Source organism: Panicum virgatum, chromosome 3N, assembly GCF_016808335.1.
Source record: "Panicum virgatum strain AP13 chromosome 3N, P.virgatum_v5, whole genome shotgun sequence".
NCBI lineage: Eukaryota > Viridiplantae > Streptophyta > Magnoliopsida > Poales > Poaceae > Panicum > Panicum virgatum.
This window is the reverse complement of record NC_053147.1, coordinates 54938766-54963775: the sequence shown is the minus strand read 5'-3', so window position 1 is coordinate 54963775 and position 25010 is coordinate 54938766. Positions and strand designations below refer to the sequence as shown.

The following is a 25010-nucleotide window of genomic DNA, read 5'->3' as shown; positions in this document are numbered from 1 at the left end:
AAAAAATTTAATGATACTTAATTAGTATCATAAATGTTATTATTTTATTTAATAAATTTGGTCAAACTTGAAAAATTTTGACTCTCCAAAATTCTTGGAATAACTTATAATTTGGAACGGAGGGGGTAGCAGCCTAGCACAGTGGTGGAGCTAGGATTGCAGAGAGCCAGACAGGTGTCCGGATGCATCGACATGACAACCAGAGATCGGTACTGCTTTCCGTCTCCGGCAGCACCTCTAGGTTGAATTCGAACACGCCCATATTATCCACTAGCCTTGCTATGCCATTACACGAGATTTCAGAATCTGATACTTATTGAAATTTGACATCCAATTTGAAATCCTTCCAGAACTTTGCAAATTTCTTCGTTTTGGGTCGCTATCAACTATCACTCTTGTGGTAAAAAAGAAAAAACCCAATCTTGGGCCTGTTATGTGTCGCGGGCTCCAACATCAATCCCTTACGTTAGCGTGGGCTTGAGGGGCCTAGAATTCCTTCCGCGATTACATCTATATCAACTGATAGCCCAGACTGCCCAGGGACCAGCCCAAAGGAAAAACAGGGTGCAAATGCAACACATGACAGAACGCACAAGGGATCATAAGCCAGCAGGCACTACGATCTCATTCTCATCTAGCAAACCGACCACTACTACCTCAGCATCAGTTCAAGGCTCCAGCCTTTCAACAAACCTCTTGCATTGGCCACCATGTAAGAGGCGAATCACCCATAGCCCTCACAGCCAAAAGAGAGTAAAAAAGAAACTACGCATGCATCAAATAGACAACTTCCTACTTGTCATGTAATTACATCAGGGGTAGACGGACAGCTTCAGGAGGAGCCTCTTCTGTTTTCCTCACTGAAAAACACAGCTTGCGATAAAGGGGTTGACAAAAATTCCCGCCAGGACGGCTGCCAGGACCGCCACAATTCCATACGACACTCTGCAAAGCAATTACAATTTCTGCATCATAAGAGACCATGTGTTAGTGTTTCATCGATAACAGATCACAAGGTGTAAGCACCAAGCAGCAGTGCAGTGGACGTTCAAGCTTCGTTGCTTCCTAACAATTATCTCTTACATGAAGCATGTAACGGAACCTATAAAACAATAGGTGTTTGAGACAGTAGCTAGTTTTAAAAGTTCCATTGGTTGAATGCATAAACTGTGGAACCAGTTCATATACATGCTGCATGCTCAGAGGGAAGGATGTAGTGATCTCTACACAGCATATTTTAGCTTTATAATTCAGATATGTAGACTCATTAGGCTCATATGGTCAAGAAAAAACCCAAGTTAAGTCAGCTTATACTCCGTCCGTCCCAGTATATAAGGCGTAACCACCTCTGGTTCAAAGACCAAGGAACATATTTAATTCTCTCTATCAACTCTAGTATTACTGCATCGATGTCCATAGAGAGAGCACATCTTATATTATGGGACTTCAGTAAAAAGTGGTTACGCCTTATATCTTAGGACAGAGGGAGTATAATCTAGTCCCCCCCACCCACCCACCCACACACACAAATTATATGATCCTATAAGCTGGCCAAAGGCGAATCATAATAGATGAGATTTTCCTGTCCCTAAAAAAGATGACCCCTTTCTTCCTATACATTAGGAAGGAATAGGAATCCTTCATTTCTAGGTGAAATTCGACTGGATTTTAGATGTATATACCGTTCCTTGATTATATGAGACCAAAAACAAGAAATGACAAGAAAGTTCTATATGGATAGAGAAATTGAAGAAAATTACGATGTGGAAAACAAGAAAGGAATTATGTACTTATTTTGATTTTTTTCTTCCATACCTATAAGATGAAAGGAAAACAAACAGGTCCAGAGAAAGGTAATGCTATGCAATAAAAACAAAGAAAAGCTACTGTATGCAATAAAAACGAAGAAAAGCTACTGTATGCAATAAAAACAAAGAATAAGCAAGTCAACATTACCTCCCAGCAAGCTTAACCATTTCAGTCAGCATATATGCAGCTATACATCTGATGCAGGAATTCATTCACTAAATGCTACATCCTGACAAAGCTGAGCTGAAACACTTGATGTCAACAGAGTTCCTCGAAAGCCTTCCTCTGTCTGTAGCATATCAGCCTTCTGCTCTGAAATCTCATCTGAAACACATAAATGGCAAATGCTTAAAACCACCAACAATCTCCATTTTTTTAAAAAAAATGATTTGCCACATCATATTTGTTTAGTTACCTGCTATGTCACGGTTCTCATAGATTTCAGAATCTCTGACCCAAAGAACATCACCGGGAAAAATACTCTTGTCAGCAAGAGTTGCCAAGTCATCTTCAATCTCAACAGAGCCTTTGTGAAGCTTCTGGTTCTCCTTCACGATCTGAATGCATCAAGAGTTTAAGCTACTTGAATAATTTGGAGCCACTCCAAAGAAACATGCAAGTATAAACAACAAAAAAAGAGAACATCCCAAAGCTAGATGGAGAAAATAAATGTCTGCAGTTCCCTTTTGAAATATAGATAAAGAAACAAATATAGTACATTAGTAACTGTGCTCGCAATTTCAACTAAAGATTCAGTGTGTGCATACCCCTAAAGATTCCCATATCATGAGTTTCAACTGATAGACAGATGTAGAACCAGAGACTTTCAAACTGATTGAATTTCCAGAGTTTGTTCTTCGGGAACGCTTCGAGGTCCGACGATCTGACACAGTGAAAGATTTAGATGCTTCTTTAACAGACTTTGGTGCTTCTTTTCCACGCACTAAATAGACATGGATGTCTTCATTCTGGTAATTGAGCTTCTCCACCAATGCACAGCTCTCTCTTTCTCCAATACATTCTTCACAAACCTACAAATATGAAGTAACTTTATACACATTAGATGTAAATTATTTCAATGTCAGAAATCATTTGATTATTGAGAAGTGTAAACATTGAGGAAAGTACAAAAAGCTATAACACATTTTTGAAGCTGCACAGAGCTGAAGACCCAAATTTCATCAGAAGAGACAATGCAACGGTAAGTGCAACTGGGAGGTGAGATCTGAAATATTTGAGGTATAAAGGTTGTCAAAGCTGGACTTAATATTTTTCTTGGCGGTGGGGGTGGCGGGTTAATGAGCCATGTTGCTTTGCCATTGTTAGCATACATGATACTGCAATTTTTTTGTGAATAAAAGAGCTACAAAATGATTTCCATAACATCTTTGTAAATCATGAAAGAACAACATTGCTTCACCAGTAATGCCAGTAGCATGTTTCTATTCTACTAAAATAAAGACCTATTTTTTTTCTAGATTATATGGGTACGGTATACTGCCAATTACATTTTTACTTTAACTACCAACATTATCGTTTACATTTACATAATACAACTCCTATTAGGTCTTCCTAAGATATCATTTTCTGAAGCCCCAACCATGGGAACTACTAATACTAGAGTTTAGTGATACCCCTAGAACAGCTATAGTTTACCTCAGGATCAGTTCTCACATAGGGCTCTCTGCCCCCCACATCATCATTAGCGCCATCAAGTGATTGGTCTAGATCACCATCCATAGTTGGTGTTGCTTCAGATGCCCCAGGCAATTTGTCTTGAGAGCTCTTGCTAAAAGCAATTTCAGCAGATAAACCTTTTTCAGGTGTGGCACTCCACTCCCCAGAGAATAACTTCCAATCGTACTCTGGTATTATTGTCAAACCATCAGTCTGAAAGACAAAGGAAAATGATTAACTCGTGATGCTCTAATAATCTGTTTTCATCTTGAAAGACAATTTATACTAGCAAATACAGAAAGGAAATGACAAAGGCTGTTGGACAGTGTAAGATTAGTAGAAACATAATGCAAAACAACAAGAGCCTCACGCTTCCAACCTAAGGGCACGTTTGGACGGTATGGTTTTCAGAAAACACCATGCATAAGCTATCACAGTTTAAGGCATGGCAGTATTTTATGGTACCGTGAAAACAACGATGTGCTAAGTCACGGTACGAAAGTTCAAGTTTCTATATGCAGAATTCTGCTAAGCCCATAATTCATCAAGGTTCCAAAAAAAAGATAAATATCATAAAGATCCTGTCTAAAGATAGTAAGTACATTATTACAGGAATGGCTAATGCACATATATACTCTTCAAGTCCATACTTTCAGCCCAATGAACAAACGTCAGACAAAAAGGCCAAGAGAGACATGGCTTCAAAGGAGGGTAAAGAGGATTTTCAGAAATTCCAAAAATACCCATGGCATAGGAGATACTGCAGATTGCGAAAATACAAAATATGTTGAACCCAAATGCCTCAAAAGTTTTCCATAGCATGACATTTTAATGAAACCAGAGAAGCAGGGCAAAGAAACTTTGTAAAGAGCATGGACTTACATTTGATGTTTTCTGAGTAATGTTTCCACGCTTACAAACAAGATCCAAAGGCCTTTGCAGCAATTTTGAATGCTGAAAAATATCAACCCTCACGTTAAAAAAAGGGAGTATGACACAATCAACAGAACACAGATATTCTAAGACAAATGTGAATTCATGAACCCTGTAAAACTTGCATTTATACACACAATAGATATCGTTTCAATACAGGTGAAGTTACAGATTACATTTTACACAGATATCCATATTTGGGTCTGACTCAAATGAGTTAAAGCAGCAGTATAGTATACCACACCACAACAAAAATACAATACATGTATACAACTCATTATGTGCAAAACTGTATTGTGCCAGCAATCAGGTTTTAACAGTCCTTTTCTACAGCAAGTCATTATCTCTTCAGATGTAGGTTAGGAACATTACTAATAACAAGCTCACAACTTTGGTATGGAAGTTCTGACAAGGACGTCCTTTGAAATTTTAAATGAATCCAATTTGTTCTCCAAAAAGTCTATCCTCTCAAATTTAAACATTAGAGTTTCCTCTCTTTTATTGCCTTCTTGGTTTAAGAACCAGACACGTATCAACATGTGACACATTAGTTTACCTTTTCACATATAAGTGAATCGACAATAGCTTCCAGACTTTGAGGTTCTGGTAACGAAGAAATATTTTTCCCGGTCGCTGTAATATAGGCTCTCCATTCTGACAACCAAGATGAAGGTACCAAATAATATTTTTGACCGGGATGAAGTGCGAAGCTTTTCCCAGATATTAACTTTTCATGGTTCTGTCGTTGCTTGAGTTTCACTGCTCTGCATGTCATAGACAGTGCATAAGAAAATTCATATTAGACAGAAATATTTTAGTGAATAACCCAATACCTAACATTAATTTTGTGACTTTAAATTACCTAAGATTACCCTCCACAGAAGCAACATCAGATAATTCCTGATTGCAGATTTCACATGGTTGAGAATCTGATGGAAAAGTCACAATATCATCAGCCTTCTTCTCGTTGATGGTTTGATAGAGAAATAACCAGAGGCTCTCTGGTACAGATACCCGCTTTGCCCCTGGAGCGTGCTCAGGCAGAAGATCCCCATGGCAACATCTTAGAGCACTTGTTGGTCCATTATCAGCATCAGATGGGATATCAGCATTTTTCCTCCTCAGCCAATGAGTCAACCTAGGAGAAAATAGCAAAGAAGTCAGCATGACCACACCTGCAGGTTGGTGACATCGTGTAACAAGTGGGCCAGCAAAAAGTTAAAAAGTACAAGGAAACTCCTCAAGAGGCATGTGCATGAGAGGGCTGATTCAGAGTGAAATGAGCCTAGAGCAAAGTTAAAGAAATGACAAACTGCAAGGCAACCTTAAGACTAGCTAAGGTGTAGGAGCTCAATCAAGAAAAACATAACATAATGCAACAATCAGGGATAACAATAATTGCATTTACATAAAACCATGATCAACATTGAGCATTAACCTCTAAAATGTTAAAACATAAACATAGAGATGGAGACTACCAATCATACACTTGCCTAATAGGTGGCACACTTGTCTACAGTATGTCACCACAAGGGATCAAAGGGGCTATAAGGCAAATAGTTCATAAAAAGGCAGACAATATATCAGTGGAGTAATCCCAAATGTTTTGAAAACTATTCACTTATACATAAAATTATACAGAAACAACTTTAGAATTCAAGAGAAGGATACACTTTGCATACCATGTTTTTGAGATAAAGTAAGAAGGACCATCTGGACAGTTACCAGCAAGTGCTGCTTCTGCAATATTTTTTAAAGACGCTTTACGTTCACGGTAGACATCAGCAGATACTGCATTTTTTGCCCCATCTTTAAGACACTCCATGCAACAGTCATCACTGCTCAACGTCGGTCCCCCTCCATACTTAAATTATTTCAATGACAACAAAAGGAAATTAGTCAATATTATTATGCCACAAGCATTACAAAATGAGTACAAAATATTATATATTTCAATTTACAATACTAAAACATGTCCTGAATTATAGATAACCATTAAACATAAGCAAGGTAAGGCAAAATTGAAGTGCAAACCAAGAAGTTTGGCAGGAAGTTTCTTACTTTCGAAAATAGTTTCTGCCAAGCTGTAGATGATAGTCGCTTCATTGATGTGACTTTAGATGCTGGAACCTTTCCATGTTCGCATTGAATTGGACCATTGTCAATGGAGCTGCAGAAAAAAAAATACAATTGTAAAAGGCTATATTTCAATTAGTAAAGTGGAAAAGCCACACAGTTGCTACATAAAAGCAATTCATATTGTGGTTTCGTCAACTTTCTGGTAGGTACCCTAAGTCCTATGAGGTGACCTTGGATCCCTGCAACACGATACTGTCCCTGATGGCAGCTGTATCACATACAAAGAAGGAAGGGATAAAGTAGATACTATTTTTTTGTGCTTCTTGGATACAGCTTGGCCCCTCTCTGTATATTTAAACAGAGTCCGTCTTACAGACAAGATCATTAGATATAACTCAATCTTATCCTAAATTACTTGATTCAAAACACTAAAAGAATTAATACTATTTCTATGCCAACTATAGGTGCAGCCAACTACTTGCGAGAATAGCCGAGGTGTTGAAGTGTTGTGTGCTGCATTTACAAAAAAGCGGGATTAGCATAATTGACCCCACAGGAAAGCACGGATCCATGCACATGTCAAAAGTACTGCCATGCAAACTAGTGATGCTTGCGCCAAAAACAATTAAACCAACATAAATGTGATTATCATTGCATTCTTGATTTGATCATTGTATTCTTTATAACCATTGATGCTCTTAGCTCTTTTGGTGCGTCCGTGCGTGCCAACATTTGCCCAACCGAAATTTGGCTAGCCAAAACCTCATGGTTTTGCTTGCCAACATTTTAGCCAAGTTGGCAAGAAATTGTGTAGGAAAGGAGCAAAGGGGCATGAGTTCGTCAAAATTTTGGCAAATCAGGTGCAAGAACAAACTTACGAGGGAGTAATGTTATCTGCCCATTGGCGAAGCCAGTCTGTTGAGATCCAAAAATACGAATCAACCTCTGGATCTGCAGGTGCTTCTGTTAGAATGGATTTTACTTCTTGACGCCTCTCTGTTACATATGCCAGATGGCTGTCCTTCTTGCTTTGGTATTCCTCACACGATTTCATATATGATGCATTTAGTTCACTAATTTGATCCAGAAGATGGCGCGGAAGTGACTCATTGATTTCCATATTTTTATTGCTTTCAGTGCCATTGACATCCTTACTAGTACATTTGTAGATCAACATATAGGCATCCGTAGATGAAAACATCTCTGTCGTGGTAGAAGTGGGTGCTGCCTCCTGGTGACCATTACTATTGTTATTTGTCATAGAATCTGCTGCGGAAACACCTTGGGATTTCTCATCATCTTTATTTGATGCCTTTCCTTGTTTCTCACCAAAAGGATGCAGACCAAGTTTGGATACGGTCTCATCATCAAACTCCCACCACTGCCCATTGCTTTCATCCTTTATATGTGCAACATAGTGTCCACTATTAGCACCAGTACCCTTGTGAATTAAAATAGCAGCCAGGTCATAAGTACAACTAGATGAGGGGTTTGACAACCGTTTTCCCAAATCAAGCTGTCCTGGGAAACTGAATGTTGAAGAAATCTTTTTCTTTGTAGTTGTCTGGCAATGAGAAAAGTTCGATAAAAATTCTTTGTGAAAGTAAAGAATAAGAATGCACAGGACTAAAGAAATGTGAAAGGAACATGTTACAACACAACTATGGATGAGGTTTGGGTAAAGGTATATTACCTTTGGGAGGAATACATAGCGCTTCAGCTGGAAATTGACAACTGGAGGAAGTGATTGAAGATTTATGCAGCGAGTGGCATCTACCCTTTTCTGGCATGATTCACAAAAGTATTGGTTCTCCCCATCCAGTGCTTCCTCACTAAAGTAGTCATTCAGACTTTCTTCCAAGTTATTTAAACCTTTAATATTCAGCTCCAGTTCGTAGAAGTCCTCCATTTTTGAAGATGCTGCAGAATCCTTTCCACATGATGAACACCTTAAGCATTGATGGTTAAAAATCAGTTCTCACAAGTTACATCTTGTCCAAAGCAGCAGTATGGAAATAACACGATGAAGCATAGTCGACATTTTTTGTGTGACTTAGTCAACATTGAGCGCATGAACATAATGAAGGTCATAGCATAAATGAGACTGCTGATCACTTTGCTTGACCAATTTCAACAACTCAACGGTACAATATGAACAGATAAGTTTTAATTTCTTTCAACACCAGCACCATGAACTGAACATAGTCATTTTGATGGAGCCATAAGTTAAGGTTTTAACAAACCTGATGGCTATGAATGTAAATACAAATAGAAACAAAATAACTTGCCAGTGACAACACAGGCATCTACTTAATCACAGGGCCTTGAAAACCATCCTCAGCATGCTTCTTCAAGTACTAGATACAGCAAAATAGGAGTCTAGTCCAGAAGAATTCTTGTCAGAATCATTTTTTATCAGACAAGTTAACCATACAGTAAGCCTTGATTCAAGGAATATGCATCTTCAGCTCTGTATTAGAAGAACTTTACAGAATGATTGAAGAGTGGAGTGCATTTAAGCAGAATAGCACTAAAAGGGCGTACCCAGTGCCGTAGGCTTCCCGCACTGTGCGGGGTCTGGGGAAGGGTTGTCTTTAAGCCCCAAGCCTTACCCACACAAATGTGGGTAGGCTGGGGCTCGATAAGCAGAATAGCACTACAAACATAATTATATCATAGTATTGCTAATAAAAATGTTACAGCAGCTCAAAGCTTAATTTTCTATTATTCCAAAATCCCTGCCTAAAACTGCTAAGCACAAATTTACTTCAGATGCGTATCCCATACCTTGTTACGTGTGATACACTGCCACAAAACAGATGTTGCACAATTGTTCTAGCTTCAGGAACCTTGGAGTGACTTAATGATTGCTCGAGCAGAGACAGAAACAAGGTGAGAAATTCATGGCTGTCCTGCTGGACACCATTGTCTAATTCCAATGCCTTAATAAAAGGTGCTGAATCGATGAAAGCCATTTTGCTAGAGTGCAGCTGCGCAAACAACCTAGCCAGCTGATCCAGAACAGGATACTTCTCCAGAACATCCAGCTCCAAAGAGAAAATGCCCGAGCGGAAGGAACTGTTCATGTAAAGGCACTGAAGTATGCTATTTGCATAACAGGTTGCGCCCAGGTTAGTCAATCCAGCAGGCGTCGCAGTGGAATCACGTAGGTCCCTCGATGGATTAGGACCGAGGCCACGAACAATCTCCTGCATTTTCTGCCAGAGGCCAGTTTTCCTAACCCCGTTGGTGGTGGGAATTAATCCACAGAAACAATTTGGGGAGTCCTTGGTGTTCCCATGGCAGCCTTGGCAAACCGGTTTCCACACCATGTAAAGCTGTCGGATATCGCTCTTCGAGATATTGCCATTGGCATGTATCTTCCTGCAACCGTTAGCCAAAAACGAGAGCAACATAAACAATGCGAGCAACTTATGAAACCGCCAGCATCTGATAAAGAAACTAAAGAGATGCGTACTTGAAAACAGCCGCGGACGGGCTATTGGATTCATCGGACCGTGGCCTCTTGTTCTTGTTGCGAGTGTTGTGCCTGCTCATTGTCGCAGCAACGGGACCGGAGGCTGCAGGGGCGGATCCAGTGTAGGACATGGGTGTACATCAGGGGCAAAAAAAATTGAAGTTTGAAGGTAAAATCCATGGTCAGATCCGAATAGAAATAGAACAGGTTAGGGGGTTCGGCTGTTCGATTTCGCCCAACATGAAAGGAAGGGAAGGCAAGGGGCGGACATACCTTGTCGGCCGGCGAAACGCCCGACGAAGAGCTGGCAAGGGCGGCGCCAGTCACCTGTCGTCGCCGGCTCGCCGCTTGCGAAGAAGGCGGCCGAGCGAGGGAGCGAGGGGAGAGAGAAAGGGGTAGAGAAAGAGGAGAAGAGGAAGGGCCAGGGAACTTAACTTTTTTTTTTGTGAGAGAGAGAACGGGTTGGACTTTATTAAATATGCGAACGTAATATTAGTATATTACACCCAGCCCCCTGCATGGGGCCCCTACAGAAAATATATATTACATTAAAATCCTTTTAAGGTGATCATCGTCTTCAGGGCCTGGTTTTTTCTATTTTTTACTTTTTTAAGGATATTTTAAAATTAACCCGATGCATATTTTTAATTTCACGACATAGCCCATTCGATCGCAACAGATAGTTAGATCATTTTAAAATCATAATTAATTTTTAAAATGTTGAAATTATAATGTCCATATGCTGACATCGTAATCCCAAATGTTGAAATGGTATGATAAAAATATAATTAACTTAGCATCTAGTAACATTTACAAAAGTGAGATCATTCTAAAGCACATGGTTCAACATCCTACCACGATTAGTTATTTCAAACCCTTGATTAATAAATAATGTGTATAGTGTCTTATTTTGTTGATTAATTATGACGAGTATCATCCTACTCTAATCGATTCTTGAAATGGATGCATGAATTGGCAGAAAAAATACATTTGAATTTTCAAACTCCAATCAAAATATCCAAAAAAAAAGTATATATTGCCCATCACAATCTTCTACACGTTCCCCTCTCAATTGCTTTTCTTGAGCTCATGTGCACCTGAAAGTTTGGAGCTTTTCCGCTCATGTATCCTACATTTCCGCTCATGTACCCAACATGATACTCATGCCTCTATTTCGTGAACTCGAATATTTACCATCAGTTGTTCCATGTGTGAATCTCCAATAATGGAAGGAATGGAAGATATTGTCTTGCGCAAAAAAGATGGTGTTGGTTCAATGCACTTCACCACAAAGGTGGAGCCATATGTTAGGATGGGAATAGTGCCTCTACATATGCTTACCCAGAGTAGATACTACCATGAAACCATACCTCCACAGTACAAGTATCTTGAGCGGTGCATTATTGTAACATCCTAAAATTTGCTTTTAAAATTGTTCACATTAGTTCTATATTTTCAAGGTAAAAAAGAATTAATTTTGCAATATTTACAACTCACCATAGGATTTGATGTGATTTGTTGCATTCATACTGGTGCATATTTCATTTTTGTATGGTTGTGTTTGAGTTTCTAAAGCTCCCGGATTTTTTTTCCAGAATTTCCTAGGGTTTTTATCTTTTTTATGAATTTATTTTATTTTCTATACACCTTAAATCCTTTTTCTTTTTTCTATTACCCTTTGTTCTTTTCTTTTTCATTTTTCGACCTGGGCCGCCGGCCCGTCCCCCCCACCCCCACCACCCCGCCCACTTCCCCTTTTCCCCTATCTTTTCTTCCCTTCTCGGTTCACCGCCGGCCCGCCAGTCTCTTTTTCTTTTGTTTTTCCCTCTGCCGCCGACTGGTGGACCCCACTTGTCGGGGTCTCCTTCTACCCCGAGTCGGGGTCGGACCTGAGTTCGACAGAGCTCCTCCGCCTGGGCCTGCAGGCGCGGATGCCAAGGCTGACTCGACCGCTCGCAGTGCCCTTTTTCTCGCGCCAACCGGCCCCTGCACTATGGTTTTTGAAGCGTCACCTAAGCGTCCGAGTGGAAAAAAAAATTCAAAGCGTCGGCCTCGCTTATCCAATCGCGACTATGGTGTCCGCTTTAGATCGATAGGTGTCCGCCTTGGTGTGGTAGGCGTCCTCGCATCACAAAGGCGCAGCGGGCGGACACGATACTTGGCGGGAAATCAGCGGCGCACGGAAAAACTACAGCCCGCACGGAAGATCCCGCCTTCTGCCTGCTGGGCGGGAAGAAACAGAGAGGAAGAGATAAGAGAGCACGAATGGAATGGAAGGCAGAGAGAGCGAACGGGAAAGGAGTCGGCGCCACCTGACCTGGATCTAGAGCCGCCGCACGCTGTAGTTCCGTCCTTCCCTGCACGATTCCGCTGCTCGCCGCCCACTGCAGTTCTCCCTGGCGGATTCCAGCGCCCCACGTCTCAATCTCATCGTGCGTAGCTCGATTGAACCACGCAGGGATTGAATCCCAGCATCCTGCCACGTCGGCGCCGCGCAGCTCGATTGGAGGCTTCGACGCGAGGAACTAGCAGCTACTCTACTCCGCCCCTGCATCCCAGGAGCAGCCTCCTTCCCGCCGGCCCCCACCATAAGCCTCCTTGCCGGCGGCCGCCTGCAAGCAGAGGCATGCCTCTCGCACACTCCTTTATCCCCTTCCTCAGTCTAGACTGCTACACAAAAAACTAGATGGAATATGGGTACAACAAATGGCATCAGCAAGGTATGTATATACTTGCACTGTTGCACACTGGTCCTAAAGTCTAGGCTAGGAAGTTTGTAAGGCGTCGCCTCGCCTCGTCTCGCTTTGCCGCTTTAAAAACCATGCCCCGCACACGCCCCCAATCGCCGCCTTTCTTTTTGCCCTAATTTCTGCGCACACGCACGTGCTGCCGCCGCCCCTCCCAAATCCCGCTCACCGCCGTCGATCTCCTCCACCAGGCCCCCACTGCTCAGGCCACCGCCTCCGGGAGTTGCGTGGTGAGCACCTCAATCTTTCCGGCTCCGTCTTTGCGTGTTTTGGCCCGGGTTAGCACCCTTACTCGCTCGTCGAACTTTCGCTGCAGCCTCCCTTCACCGACGGCCACCACCGGTGTTCGCCCGCCGCCCCCGAGCCCCTAGGGAGTCTCCCTGTACCGCGCCCCCGCTCCCTGGCATCTCCGCGTGATTTTTGGTGCACCGGAGCGCCCTTTAGGGTTAACTCCGGCGAGTCTCCGCCGCGTCCATGGCGACGCCGCCCCTCGTCGGTGTTTCCCTCCGCCGCCAAGCCGCCCAGTCGTCGGATCGGGATCTGACGATACAGATCTAACCAACCGGAGTCTAACCTTAGCCCTCACCGGTCAACCCTAGCGATTTTGCACAAAAGCCCCTCGATTTCCCTTAATTCAACCCACAGTTCTTTCATATTCAAAAGTAATTCTGTTTTAATCCTTTTTCTTGCAGAAAACCCCCTGAACATTTCAAAAATAGAACCCTCCGTCCAGTTCAACCTTTTTACCCATTAGCCCTTGTGTTTTTATATAAAATTACATTTTAGTCCCCGATTTCTTATTGTTTAGTCCTTTTTAGGAGTTTTTCTCGCAAATAAACCCCTGCAAGACCGTTTTTAGCGTATCTTTAGCGTTTTAAGTCCGTTTTAAGCATTCTTGGTACCGTTTTGTTTGTTGTAATGCGTAGAACATGTTTTTAAGCCTTTTACCTTAGTTTTTCACTAATTGGTGTATTGTTTTAATTTAATTCTATTGTTTGCTTGTGTGTGCTCGTGTTGCATAGCGTGTTCGTGATTAGATGAAGAGCCGTTCGAGAACCTTCAAGATCAAGATTTTGAAGACTTTGAGCAGCAGTAAGTGAATGAAGAAGACAAGTATATTCCTTGATCATATTTTGTCCTGCTCATATTTACTTTACGCTTGCATGCATTAAATTGATTGGGTACCTATTATTCCTATTGTTATCCATGTCCTTGAATAGCCAGGTTTTTCTTTGTAAAAGCTTTTGGGTAGTTTGCTTAGCTGTTGAACAATAGTTATGGGTGGCCAATGAAAACTTTACACTTGATACATGGTTTACACTCTTTGATGAACTTTATGATACTTGATAAGGAGAATTAAAATCAACCATGGAGAACCACCCGAGAAAACAATGCAACCACAAGAACTACATAGCTCTTGTCTTGGCTGATTAATTAGATTTCTCTAGCTTGTTACTAGCTTACTGAAAGACGCAGGGGGGGCTGGGTTCAAGAGGGGTACTCGGCCCGCCAAAAGGGTTTAGTACGCTTATGAGGTACGCTCGCGGGGGAGGGTGCACTCATCAAGATGCTGAAACCTCAGCAGGTTACTACTGGTTAGAGAGTCTTTGTAAAGGCCTCGTAGTGAATCCCTGCCACTCACCAAAGGAAGTGTTTAAGGGCCTTGCAAACCCAGACATCAACGGAGACATGACTTGTGGGTAAAGTGTGCAACCTCTACAGAGTGAAAACTGCTATATCAGCCGTGCTCACAGTTAAGAGCGGCTCGGACCCTCACATGTCTACTTAATAGAAATCATTGCTTAATTCAGTTGTTCAATTATTTCAAGGCTTATTTATTACTTCAGTTCTCAAATTCAATGTGGGTTTGGATTCATTTAAGTAGTAATGTTATTTAATCATCTGTTAGTTAAAATCAGTGGCGGATCTAGGATTTTTATCATAGGGTATGCCGCGATATATAGTCCATTTACAAATTAATAATTAATTTCAAATCCACCAAGAGAAACTCAGTGCACAATAATAAACATAACATATCAAGTCTTAAGTTCAACAATTAAGTGCAATAGTTGCATAAATGACAATACAAATAGTTCAAACATATATTAAGTCCAAAATATGCTTATTGAAGCTTACACACCTACAGTTATTCAAAGATGATCACTCTACTCATTGTCTGGTCTACATTTTCTAAAAGACAAAAAAAGTCTTGGTCGTTTATGTTATCTTCATCCACTTCGATAAAATATCCCGCTCAATGAATAAGATTATATGCAGACTAGTTCCACACAAGACAATATTATGGTAATATAAAATCATTTATGCTGATTATGTTAAGGGTAAAAACATTTTTGCAGTGAATTATATTGAGAATGTATATCACGAACTCTCCAGCCTTACTAAGTGCTATCTGACGAAAGGTAAAACAACAGGCACAAAGAGATGCGGTTAATTTACATGTCCACATTGCTAATGTTTCATTGCGGGAGGCTAGAATGTTTACAAATCGCATTCAGGAGTCAGGACTCTTGATTGCTCCATCGTCCAAGACAACAGGTCCCTTCGTTTCATGAAGAGAACAACAAGACGGAGGGTGCTAGGATGGCTGGATGGATGGGAACACGACGAGGCGGACGCTGGCCGCGGGCCGCCGCTCACGCTGATCTAGGGAGGCGTAGGGGAGTCGTGACTCTACCTGCACTTGTCAGGCCACAGGGTATGTCATGGCCCACCCGGCATATCTTGTGGCTCCACTCCTGGTTAAAATGCTTACCGCTTATTCAGCTAGCCTTATTCCTTATTTAAACTTTTTATGTCATTTATTTTCCAATATACTTGCTGTACGTCATGTGCTCACACTTGTTATATCAACACTGCTCAAAACAAGATCAGTTTGAGGACTTTCCAGAGGACATCTATGACTTTAGGCATACGTTCCTCCAGCTAGCTACATGTGGAGTTGTATAATCTGCTGCTAGAATAAATGTGAACTGAAACACTTATTTATTTATGTGATGACTTTCGACTTGATTTGTAATAAATAACTTTGGTACTTTATGATATTGCTTCTGTTATTCACTATTGTCGTCATATATGTGTAATTTTGATTCTGGCGCACATATAATTTATTGCTCGTTTTGTTCCTTCAAAATCGGGCGTGACAATTATGATACAAATACTTTTGGAAGGAAATAATGTTCTCTTGATCCATCAAGAATTCAGAAGACGCAGGAACACCGACTTGCCATGGACTTTGACTGTTTTCATATAGCTTTGTGAGCGAGTCTTAAATGTAGTTTCATGCTGAGTGCTTGTGATATATTTTTATTGGAAGTCTACAATATATATATGAGTGAATAATGACTTATGTGATGAACCACCTATGTGTTTTGGTAGTTAATTTGACGTGCTTGAACAACTTTTTCAGAACTCAACATGGCTACATATGTAACCTTAATTCTTAGTGAGGACTGTGTTCGTAGTAGCACGCGTGTGCTTTGGTTTGAGAAGTGAGGATGCATTGTCCTCCTATAGCCAAAATTTCGTGCTATGTATTATTGTGGAAAATGTGATCTATTTGTGTATTATACCTTATGTGAATTGTATATGCTATATATTGTATAAATTCTCTTGTCATTTGCATCTCTGATCGCTAACCAAATTCCTTAGGTTGGAGGCAGGATAGCTAATTGTTGACATCCAAAATTGGCAAATACCGAGTTTGCTGGACAATCTGGGCGAACCGGTCAGACCGGTCCTATAAACCGGTCAGACTGATCTGGGTAATATTCTCAAAATGCCAATTGGACTGCACCATTGCGTAGATCTCATCGAGACGATCGAAATACATATGTAGATCGTCCAATTCGGAGTCCGGGTGAGATAGTTATGCCTCCCGGAAGACCTGCACCCCGGTCTGACCGGTCAGACCTGTCCAGGGCGGTCAGACCGGTCCAGAGACCGGTCAGACCGGTCCGAAACAGCCAATCCGAGTTAGGAGTTGTATTTTAATACGAGATTTGTTAGGGTTGTGACTCCTAACGGGTACAGACCTCCCCACCCTATATATATATATGAAGGGTCACGACCGATTGAGGTAATCCCAATCGAATCAACACATTTACCTTTTACTTTTTATCTCCAAACCCTAGCCTTTCCAACCCCTTGCTGTTCTTCGCTTGTCTCTACGGCGTTCGAGGGCGTTCTGGGTGGCCTGCCGACTCCAGGGCAACCCTAGATCTGCGAGCTCCGACGGGGTCCCTCCCGAGCTCGTGGTTCTAGGTTTTCGCGGTGTCTCTGCCTCAAGTGGTCTGACCGGTCTGAAGAACCGGTCTGACCGGTCTGCGCAGAACCTCGCTGGTGAGGATCGTTTGCGATCTGCGCATGCTAGCACTTTCTTGTGTTGACCAGAATTATGTCAACATATTTTGGCGACTCCGCTGGGAAAGAAGAAATCTTTATCGGCAGCCATGGCCGATGATATTGTAGATGCATCTAAGATCGACCCCGAGGACATCATCGATGTTGAGTACGACGACATACCTGAGGAGTGCCGCAAGCAATTCGAGGCCCAACTCAAGAAGAAGCGAGAAGAGGCCACGAGAAGATTGCTTGCATGCTACGAGAGGACTCGGCAAGGCGTGGTACAAAAGGAAGAATTCATCGTGCCGCCGAACCCATCTACTTCCACGACGAGCAATGTAAGCATTGATCCAGCCGATTTTATTAATCAGTTATTAGATGCTTTTGGGAAGAGAATTGAAAAGTCTACATGAGATTTTGCTATTAGAATTAATAATCAATTGCAAGCCTGGTCTAAGGGTGAAGGTGTAGATCATAGTTATTCAACTGAAACTTTTAACCCTAGTTCATCGGCAGCATCCGCATTTATATCACAACCGTTTTATAGTATGCCGTCGAACTATTTCGCTGGGCAGTCACCGTCACCACGTTCGACCCTACCAAACATGGCCGAACCGGTCAGACCGATGTGACGGTGGCCAACCCGGCAACACCAACACCATTTACATCAATTCCTTGTTCGGCTGGCCCTAGCCGAACGAATGAATTGGCAAATTTTGATTCTTCATATAGTACTGTAGCATGCAGTGTGCCGCCTATTTTTCCACGAGGATCGGGTGTCCATCATGGGCCGATTCCGGATGATGTGCATAATGATTTGTTAAAATGTGCACCCGTTAGTTCTGTACAGATGATGACACAAACTGATCATATCACACATCGTTTAGCTTCTAACGCACAAGCATCTACAAGTAATTGTGAATCTCATCAGTCCAATACACATGTTGATTGTGAATCTGATAATTCAGACGATGAGAGAAAGGGAGTTTGTGTTGCTGAGCTTGTATGGCCTTCAGAGGCTATACCATATTCTTGTTCATCACTTAAGCCGATTCAAAAGAATCGGCAAGAAGTTCGTTTTACTTTTGATGTTTCTAAGTGTGATCGCATATTTGATGAATTGCATAGAAACAAAAACATCCAATTGTCTCATGTCATACTGCCGCTTGAAGAGTTAAAGCGGCGTGCATATTGCAAGTGGCATGATTCTTCTTCTCATGCAACCAATGATTGCAATATTTTCCCTCGACAGATACAATCGGCCATTAATGAAGGACGATCGGCTTTGCATGAGACGCAAGTTGATGAGGCGTCATTCCCTCTTCACACCATTGATCTGAACAACGCCAAGGTACTCATTCGGCCAGAACTAGCCGAAGGAGCTAAAGGAAAGAATGTGATCATTGGCGAAGAAAGGCCAAAGAATGTCAATGACAAGATTCTGGTCAGGAAAGTGGTGCTAGAAAAGACTCCAGATGGCAAGGAGTCATTGAGAATTACTTTGAAAGCTTCAAGACCTGGGGGGCAAGCTAGTTCCTCGTAGAACTCGAGTCGGCCTGTCACTCAGGCTCGACCGGTCAGATCGGCCTCTTCGACCGGTCAGACCGGTCATCCCTAGGGCCGACCCAAAACATTCAAGCCCAAGCGCTCGGGAGTGGATACTTGGAAGGTGAATGAATCAAAGGTGCAAGAAGGAGTCATGAAGCAGAAGCTTACCTTTGATCAGTTGCTGAACAAGTACAAAAATGCCGCTCCGAAAGATCGGTCGTTAAAAAAGACACCAAGGTCACCTCTCCATCAAGGCAAACCTGCATATCCTAGAGTAGAATTCAGCAAGGTCTGCCCTGAGGCCCTGCTCTGCCCCCGCGTCGCCCCGAGGGCGACACGGGCGGCGCCCCCTCTCCTGCCCACCACCGGATCTCGCCTCCTCCACCGTTTGGTCCCTCTCCCTTCCCACCTCTAGCATCACGCCGGAGGCTAGAGGGAGTGGGGATCCATCTCTTCTAATAGTTTTTTATAGATCAAGTTTAAATTAGGGTTAGGGTTTCTCCATGCCGCGTTTTGTGGTATGGGAGATTTGTTTCCTCCTCCTCTCTGCAACGGTGAAGAGATAGGGTGGCTTGAGTCTCTTCATGGTGGTTCCGAAGAAGGAGGTGGCGGCATCTACAGTGGCAGCAACTTGCTTGGAGCGACGACATGGAGAATTAGGTTTCTGGATGGCGTCATCGAGGTGGGGATGGTGCCGTCATCGTGGAATAATTTTCTCCGGCCACTTCTCCATTTTGCCGTGGTTAGATCCAACCACGGTGAAGAGCTTGTGAGAATAAGTCTGTCCTCCAAACTGATGTCAATCAGTCTTGGATCGGATAGATTAGGATCAGTCTCTCTTCTTCATCGGTGGCAGAAAGAGAAAGAAGAAAGACGCAAGAAGGAAGAAGAAGATTGTGCTCGTTCCAACCTACAGGGATGTTGGTCGCCGTTCTCTGGGCGCTTGTTCTAAGCCTGCTTGCTGAGTGTATGCCTGTCTAGCCTTCTATTTGATTTTTTACACAGGTTTGGGATTGAGATTTGGAGCTGCTTAGTGCGTGAGTATTTTGAGAGTGTTGCGATGATGTACTCAACTTTGATATAATACAATTCTTCCTTTGATCTCAAAAAAGAGGTATTCTACTATGCCATGGATGCCGCCGGCATCGGATTCTTCTTGCCCAATGTGGTAGCACGAAGGGATTTGGATGCAATACTATCCGATGACGCATTTGACAGGTTAGCATGAAGGGATTCTTCTTGCACCAGCATCGGTAATATTTCACCAGAAGGGAGGAAACTTCAGAAGACCTGTATTTGACAGGTTAGCACGACCGGTGCATGACCAATCGGGATATCACCGATTAGGTCAGAGGCAACAGCCTGCACCGGTCAGACCGGTCCCACCATTGACCAGGTCAATTTCATTCTCCAAGACAGGTGTACCGTGTCAAGGAGAATAAAAAAGAGGTGCAGTCCACTGCTGATTTAGAGAAGATCAAAGTCGATGCTGTTGTGTAGATTGGCAATATCAAGGTGGCTGTCAATGAGGCGGGCGCAAGACCGATGGTTCTTCGTAAATCGGTCGATATTTCTGTCTAGAGGCCGATCATGGCTAATGATCATAAGGCCAGCAGCAGCACTACAACGTCGACATACTTTCAACCAAGGTGGTGTCTGTCAGGATTGATTCGTACTCAAAAGAGAAAGTTGCAACATCTACGATGTCAGGAGAAGAAGGGACAAGGGGCCGAAAAGGTGAAGGCTGGGCAATTTAACAAATGCAGGTCCATCATCCCTCAGAGCAAGGTGTGGTGGGTCAAGTCAGCTGACCAGCCAGCATGACCGGTTGGACCGCCCTTACCGACCAGTCTGACCGGTACAGCCAACTGGTCTGACCGCTCTGATCAACCGGTCAGACTGGTCCAGCCTGTAGTTGAGCAGATAGCCGAATTAGAAACGCCCGTTTCGGTTCCTTGCAATGAAGAAATACTACTGGTGCCTGTAGTTGAGGAGCTAGTGGATCATGAGGCTAAACCAAGAATGCAGCAACGCGGAGCTCAATGAGACTTTAGTGCTCGGGGGCAGAAAATCGACAAATGGTAATTTACCTTATGAAGTTTCTATTCAATAGATCAGTTTGCAAAGGGTTCTCGAGGCTTTGATTATGAAGTCTTGAACTAGTTCAAAAATTTAACATTAACAAATAAAGCCGAATTAGAAGTTTTTTCAATTCGAGCTAGAAAGTTTGCAAACTGCCAATGAGGAAAAAGATAGAGATACTTTAAAACAATGAGCATCAGGTCATCATGTTCAAAATATATTTCATGCTAAAGACTGATGTTCAGTAATGCAAGAAGGCACATCATGAACAAACTAGTCTGAATACCATTGACACTAATCTGACCGGTTGGGTTGCTACTTCGGCTATTGAGGTTTCATGACTTATTGAGGCCGAGGTTAGTAGTTAAAAAGCTTGTTGTTGGACATTTGCATAATCCAAGACATATTGGAAGACAAGATGAAGACAAATTGGAGGGGTTCAAGAGTAATCTGGTCATCATCCAATCAAGATTGTGGCTACCGATTGACTTTATAGCAATTCGGCCATATTATACGTCCACAACAGCTTACAAGTGTGAGAGTGATTCTAATTGGTGTTTCAAGAATTCACAGCCGAGGTAATATGTACTCAGGCTTGGTTCACTCACACAAGATGCATTAATGGAATGGAGCAGAACTGAAGTAGAGATATTGAGCAGAATCAATTGATATGGCCGATATACAATATCGCCCTTAAAAACAAGATATGATTGGCGCAGGTGCTTCTCATTGTTTCAGTGCAATTTTGAGCTTTGAGAGGTGTTTCTTGGTACGCAAGCTTTACCAAAAAACAGGAGGGCATATGTTGACATCCAAAATTGGCAAATACCGAGTTTGCTGGACAATCTGGGCGAACAGGTCAGACCAGTCATATAAACCGGTCAGCCGGTCTGGGTAATATTGTCAAAATGCCAATTGGACTGCACCATTGCGTAGATCTCATCGAGACGATCGAAATGCATATGTAGATCGTCCGGATGAGGGAGTTATGCCTCCCGGAAGACCTGCACCCCGGTCTAACCGATCAGACCAGTCCAGGGCGGTCAGACCGGTCCGAAACAGCCAATCCAAGTTATGAGTTGTATTTTGACACGAGATTTATTAGGGTTGTGACTCCTAACGGGTACAGACATCCCCACCCTATATATATGAAGGGCCATGGCCGATTGAGGTAATCCCAATCGAATCAACACATTTACCCTTTACTTTTTATCTCTAAACCCTAGCCTTTCCAACCCCTTGCTGTTCTTCGCTCGTCTCTACGACGTTCTAGGACGTTCTGGGTGGCCTGCCGACTCCAGGACAACCCTAGATCTGCGAGCTCCGACGGGTCCCTCCCGAGCTCGTGGTTCTAGGTTTTCGCGGCGTCTCTGCCTCAAGCGGTCTGACCGGTTTGCGCAGAACCTCGCTGGTGAGGATCGTTTGCGATCCGCGCGTGCTAGCGCTTTCTTGTGTTGACCAGAATTGCGTCAACACTAATTTTTCGGATGATGGGACTTATATATATATATCCATAAGCATTGAGCAAACCCTTACATTGCAAATGTCCTCATAGTGATCAAAACCGGAAACACCAAAATACACTGATGGAGGCCATTGCTCGTAGCTTACTTGTTGGATGTCCTCATGGTGAGCAAAACCGGCAACACTAAGATGCACTCATGGAGACATTGTTCATGGATGAGGGATCAGAGAGAAGTATGTGATGGAGATGAACAAATCAAGGAGTTTTTGCACGAGCGAATCTGGTGTAAATTAGCATAATTTGAGATTCTGCCAGTAGCTTGTATGCCATCCACAATTCTACATGTTCTAGAGGAACAATTATTGGAGATTTGGCCGAACATTTTTTTTCTGAAAATTGCGATATTTCGTTAGAAATGACGTTTATGATCCGAGCCCCCGTAAGAGCTTGAATTCAAATGCTAATATGCTTCCCTTCTTTTGTTGCAGGAAATTGGCGATTCACAGTTCAACATTTTTTTTCCGTTACAGTGTGCGTGCTGTCATTGATCCCTTTCTGTTCAAGTGGCAAGATTGAAGCCAATTAAGAGTATATCATGAATTTTGATGAATTTCGATTCGACGATGGATTCGGTGAGACCACTTTTGGCAATTAAATTTAATTTCCATCACAAAACATATAAATACGTACAAGGCTCCACTGGTATCCTATTCTGTACAAGTACAAACAATGCAATCTGTTTTGTACTGATGGTGCAAAAAATGTCAGTCAGCAAAACACGTGCAGACGGGGAATGAAATGGCTTCCATATATGAAAGCTGCATTGCCAGACAACAATGTGTGTTTCACGAACAAATGAGCCTTACACGCTCACTGAGGAACGATTCATTTGGAGGTTAGATCTTCTTGGGAGGCCTCTGATGGCCATGGCCTGCCCTGGGAGCCTTTTCAAGCAGCAGCAGCAGCCCAACATTGTTGCCGCACTGCCCAATCGGGTACCTAACAACAAACATCATGGCGGCGAAGAACATCAGCACGAGCAGATAGAATGGCGCGCCGCGTAATGGGAGGAAGAACGATATAAGGAAGATCAACTCACTTGACGCGGGGTGAGTTCCTTCGCCACCACATGATCGAAGTAACCCACTGGAAAAGCAAGACAATTAGCTTTTAATCACACAAAATTATCGTACCTAGGAAGCGACCCTAAAATAGTTATGTTTCTAATTTTTTCTGCTTTTTAAGTGTTTTTTATTTTTTTTGCAAATATTTGGGCCTTCCAGAAGTAGTCCAATGGTTCAGTTGCCATTCACATTCTAGAGTCATTTTGTATGTTCTCCACTTAGTGGATAATGTCATGAATATGAGGCTGCAACAAAAAAGGTTGTTTGGAAATAGCAATATCAACTTAACTGGTTCAATTAGGAAAAGGTTATTACCAAGCACAATACTATGAGTTCCTTCCTCATATTAGCAGCAGGAAGGAAATTACAATTAACACACAGAGAAATAATTAAAGCTTGATATATAGGGATGTCAATAATAATACTACCTTGGCCACCGCAGCAAAGAAGGTGGTCTGGCTCTTCACCACCTTCCTCTGCATAAGCACCGGTGGATGGCGTGGCGGCCGCACCGTGACGGTCATGGCCGGCTGCGTGTTGCCCCCTTTGTAGAAGCTGTGCTGCGCCACGGCGGGCGCAGGAACCGGCGGCGCGGCCTCCTTGCAGAGCTTCTGCGCGATCTCCTTGAGCAGCATGACCTGCGCCTTCTCGGCCCCCATGGAGAGGATGGCCTGCCGCATGGACTCCCGGTCCGCCTCCAGCGCCTGCATCCGCGCGCTGAGCTTGCGCACCTCCTCGTCGTCCGCCCACGGCATGGCGCCGCCGCCGCACTCGCTGCCCAGCGGCGTGGCGCCGCCGTAGGAGCCTGGCTCGGGCACCGCGAGTGGCGCGCCGTGGATGGCGTCGACAGTGTAGACCCGGTCGCTGGCGCCGCAGTCGTCGTCGTCGTCCGGGAAGCACTCGCCGTCGTAGAAGTCGAGGCTGTCGTCGGAGTAGGCGCGCGAGTGGCACGGGAAGGTGGAGCCCGGCGCGACGCGGATGATGGGGGTGGCGGCGGCCACGGGCGTGGCGCCGCGCTCGAGGAGGTGGACGCGGTGGGCGAGGCGGGTGAGCTGGTCGTGCGGGGTCTCGAGCGCGTCCGCCTCAGACGCGGTGCGCGGGTGGTCGATCATGCAGCGCAGCGGCGGGTAGTAGCCGCCGGAGGACGGCGCGGGGGACGGCGAGGAGGGCGGGTGGCGCGGCGTGGCGGCGGAGGGGCGGCGCGGGGTGGAGGCCCCCGACGGCGCGGCCGGGTGGCGCGGCGTGGGGCGCTCGCCCGCCTGGGCCTGGAGCGCCCGCACCGCGGCGTCGCGCTTGGCGAGCGCCTCCTCGAGCGCGGCGAGCTCGGCGGCGTCGTGGGCCATCTTCTCCTCGGCGTAGCGGCGGAATTGGCGCGCCTCCATCATGGCCTCGGCCTTCTCGCGCTGCAGGCGGAGGATCATGGTCATGGCCTCGCTGGCGGCGCCCGCCGCGGCGCCGCGCTCGGCGTCGAGCTCCGCCTGCAGGTCCCCGAGCGCGGCCTGCTGCCGCGCGAGCGCTTCCCGCAGCGCCGCGGCCTCGTCGCCGATCTCCACCCGCACCACCGCGGGGGGCGCCTCGGGCGGGGCGGCCCTCCACAGCAGCGGCGGCCTGGCGGGGGACGCGCTGCTTGCCGGCGGGGACGCGGCAGAGGTCGGGTGGCCGCAGAGGGGGCAGAGCGAGGGAGGGGGTTCGGCGGCGCCGGCCAT

At 44.2% G+C, this 25010-nt stretch overlaps 2 protein-coding genes across 4 annotated transcripts; both read right to left on the bottom strand.

Annotated features, from left to right (window-relative positions):
- Nucleotides 1-477: 477 nt before the first annotated feature.
- On the bottom strand, nt 478-10418 carry LOC120666216 (ubiquitin carboxyl-terminal hydrolase 26-like). Of its 3 annotated transcripts, none has more exons than XM_039946000.1 (15): nt 10250-10416; nt 9977-10079; nt 9286-9882; nt 8192-8447; nt 7377-8062; nt 6481-6589; nt 6102-6283; nt 5282-5557; nt 4976-5183; nt 4369-4440; nt 3466-3699; nt 2577-2840; nt 2225-2366; nt 1957-2133; nt 478-965 (listed from the first exon to the last, which is right to left on the bottom strand). In XM_039946000.1, exons 2-14 carry the CDS (start codon nt 10054-10056, stop codon nt 2018-2020), a joined length of 3222 nt encoding a protein of 1073 aa, XP_039801934.1. In that variant the 5' UTR covers nt 10057-10079; nt 10250-10416; the 3' UTR covers nt 478-965; nt 1957-2017. The 3 variants fall into 3 exon arrangements, with proteins under 3 accessions (XP_039801934.1, XP_039801935.1, XP_039801933.1); XM_039946001.1 differs by having other exon boundaries at nt 9286-9814; XM_039945999.1 differs by having other exon boundaries at nt 7377-8447; nt 10250-10418.
- Nucleotides 10419-23076: 12658 nt separating this feature from the next.
- On the bottom strand, nt 23077-25010 carry LOC120664542 (myosin-binding protein 7-like). The gene is made up of 3 exons (XM_039943807.1): nt 23733-25010; nt 23280-23326; nt 23077-23179 (listed from the first exon to the last, which is right to left on the bottom strand). The coding sequence occupies exons 1-3, from the start codon at nt 25008-25010 to the stop codon at nt 23077-23079; spliced, it is 1428 nt and encodes a 475-aa protein (XP_039799741.1).

Bases quoted from the DNA above. Each gene is read 5' to 3' on its own strand.
- LOC120666216 (XM_039945999.1), bottom strand. From the start codon at position 10,056: ATGAGCAGGCACAACACTCGCAACAAGAACAAGAGGCCACGGTCCGAT. The intron at 9,883-9,976 runs GTACGCATCTCT...TAACGGTTGCAG, and splicing joins CCGTCCGCGGCTGTTTTCAA to GAAGATACATGCCAATGGCA. The intron at 3,700-4,368 runs GTAAGTCCATGC...TTTGTCTTTCAG, and splicing joins TTACTCAGAAAACATCAAAT to ACTGATGGTTTGACAATAAT.
- LOC120664542 (XM_039943807.1), bottom strand. From the start codon at position 25,010: ATGGCCGGCGCCGCCGAACCCCCTCCCTCGCTCTGCCCCCTCTGCGGC. The intron at 23,327-23,732 runs GTAGTATTATTA...TTGCTTTTCCAG, and splicing joins TCTTTGCTGCGGTGGCCAAG to TGGGTTACTTCGATCATGTG. The intron at 23,180-23,279 runs GTGAGTTGATCT...GTTTGTTGTTAG, and splicing joins AGGAACTCACCCCGCGTCAA to GTACCCGATTGGGCAGTGCG.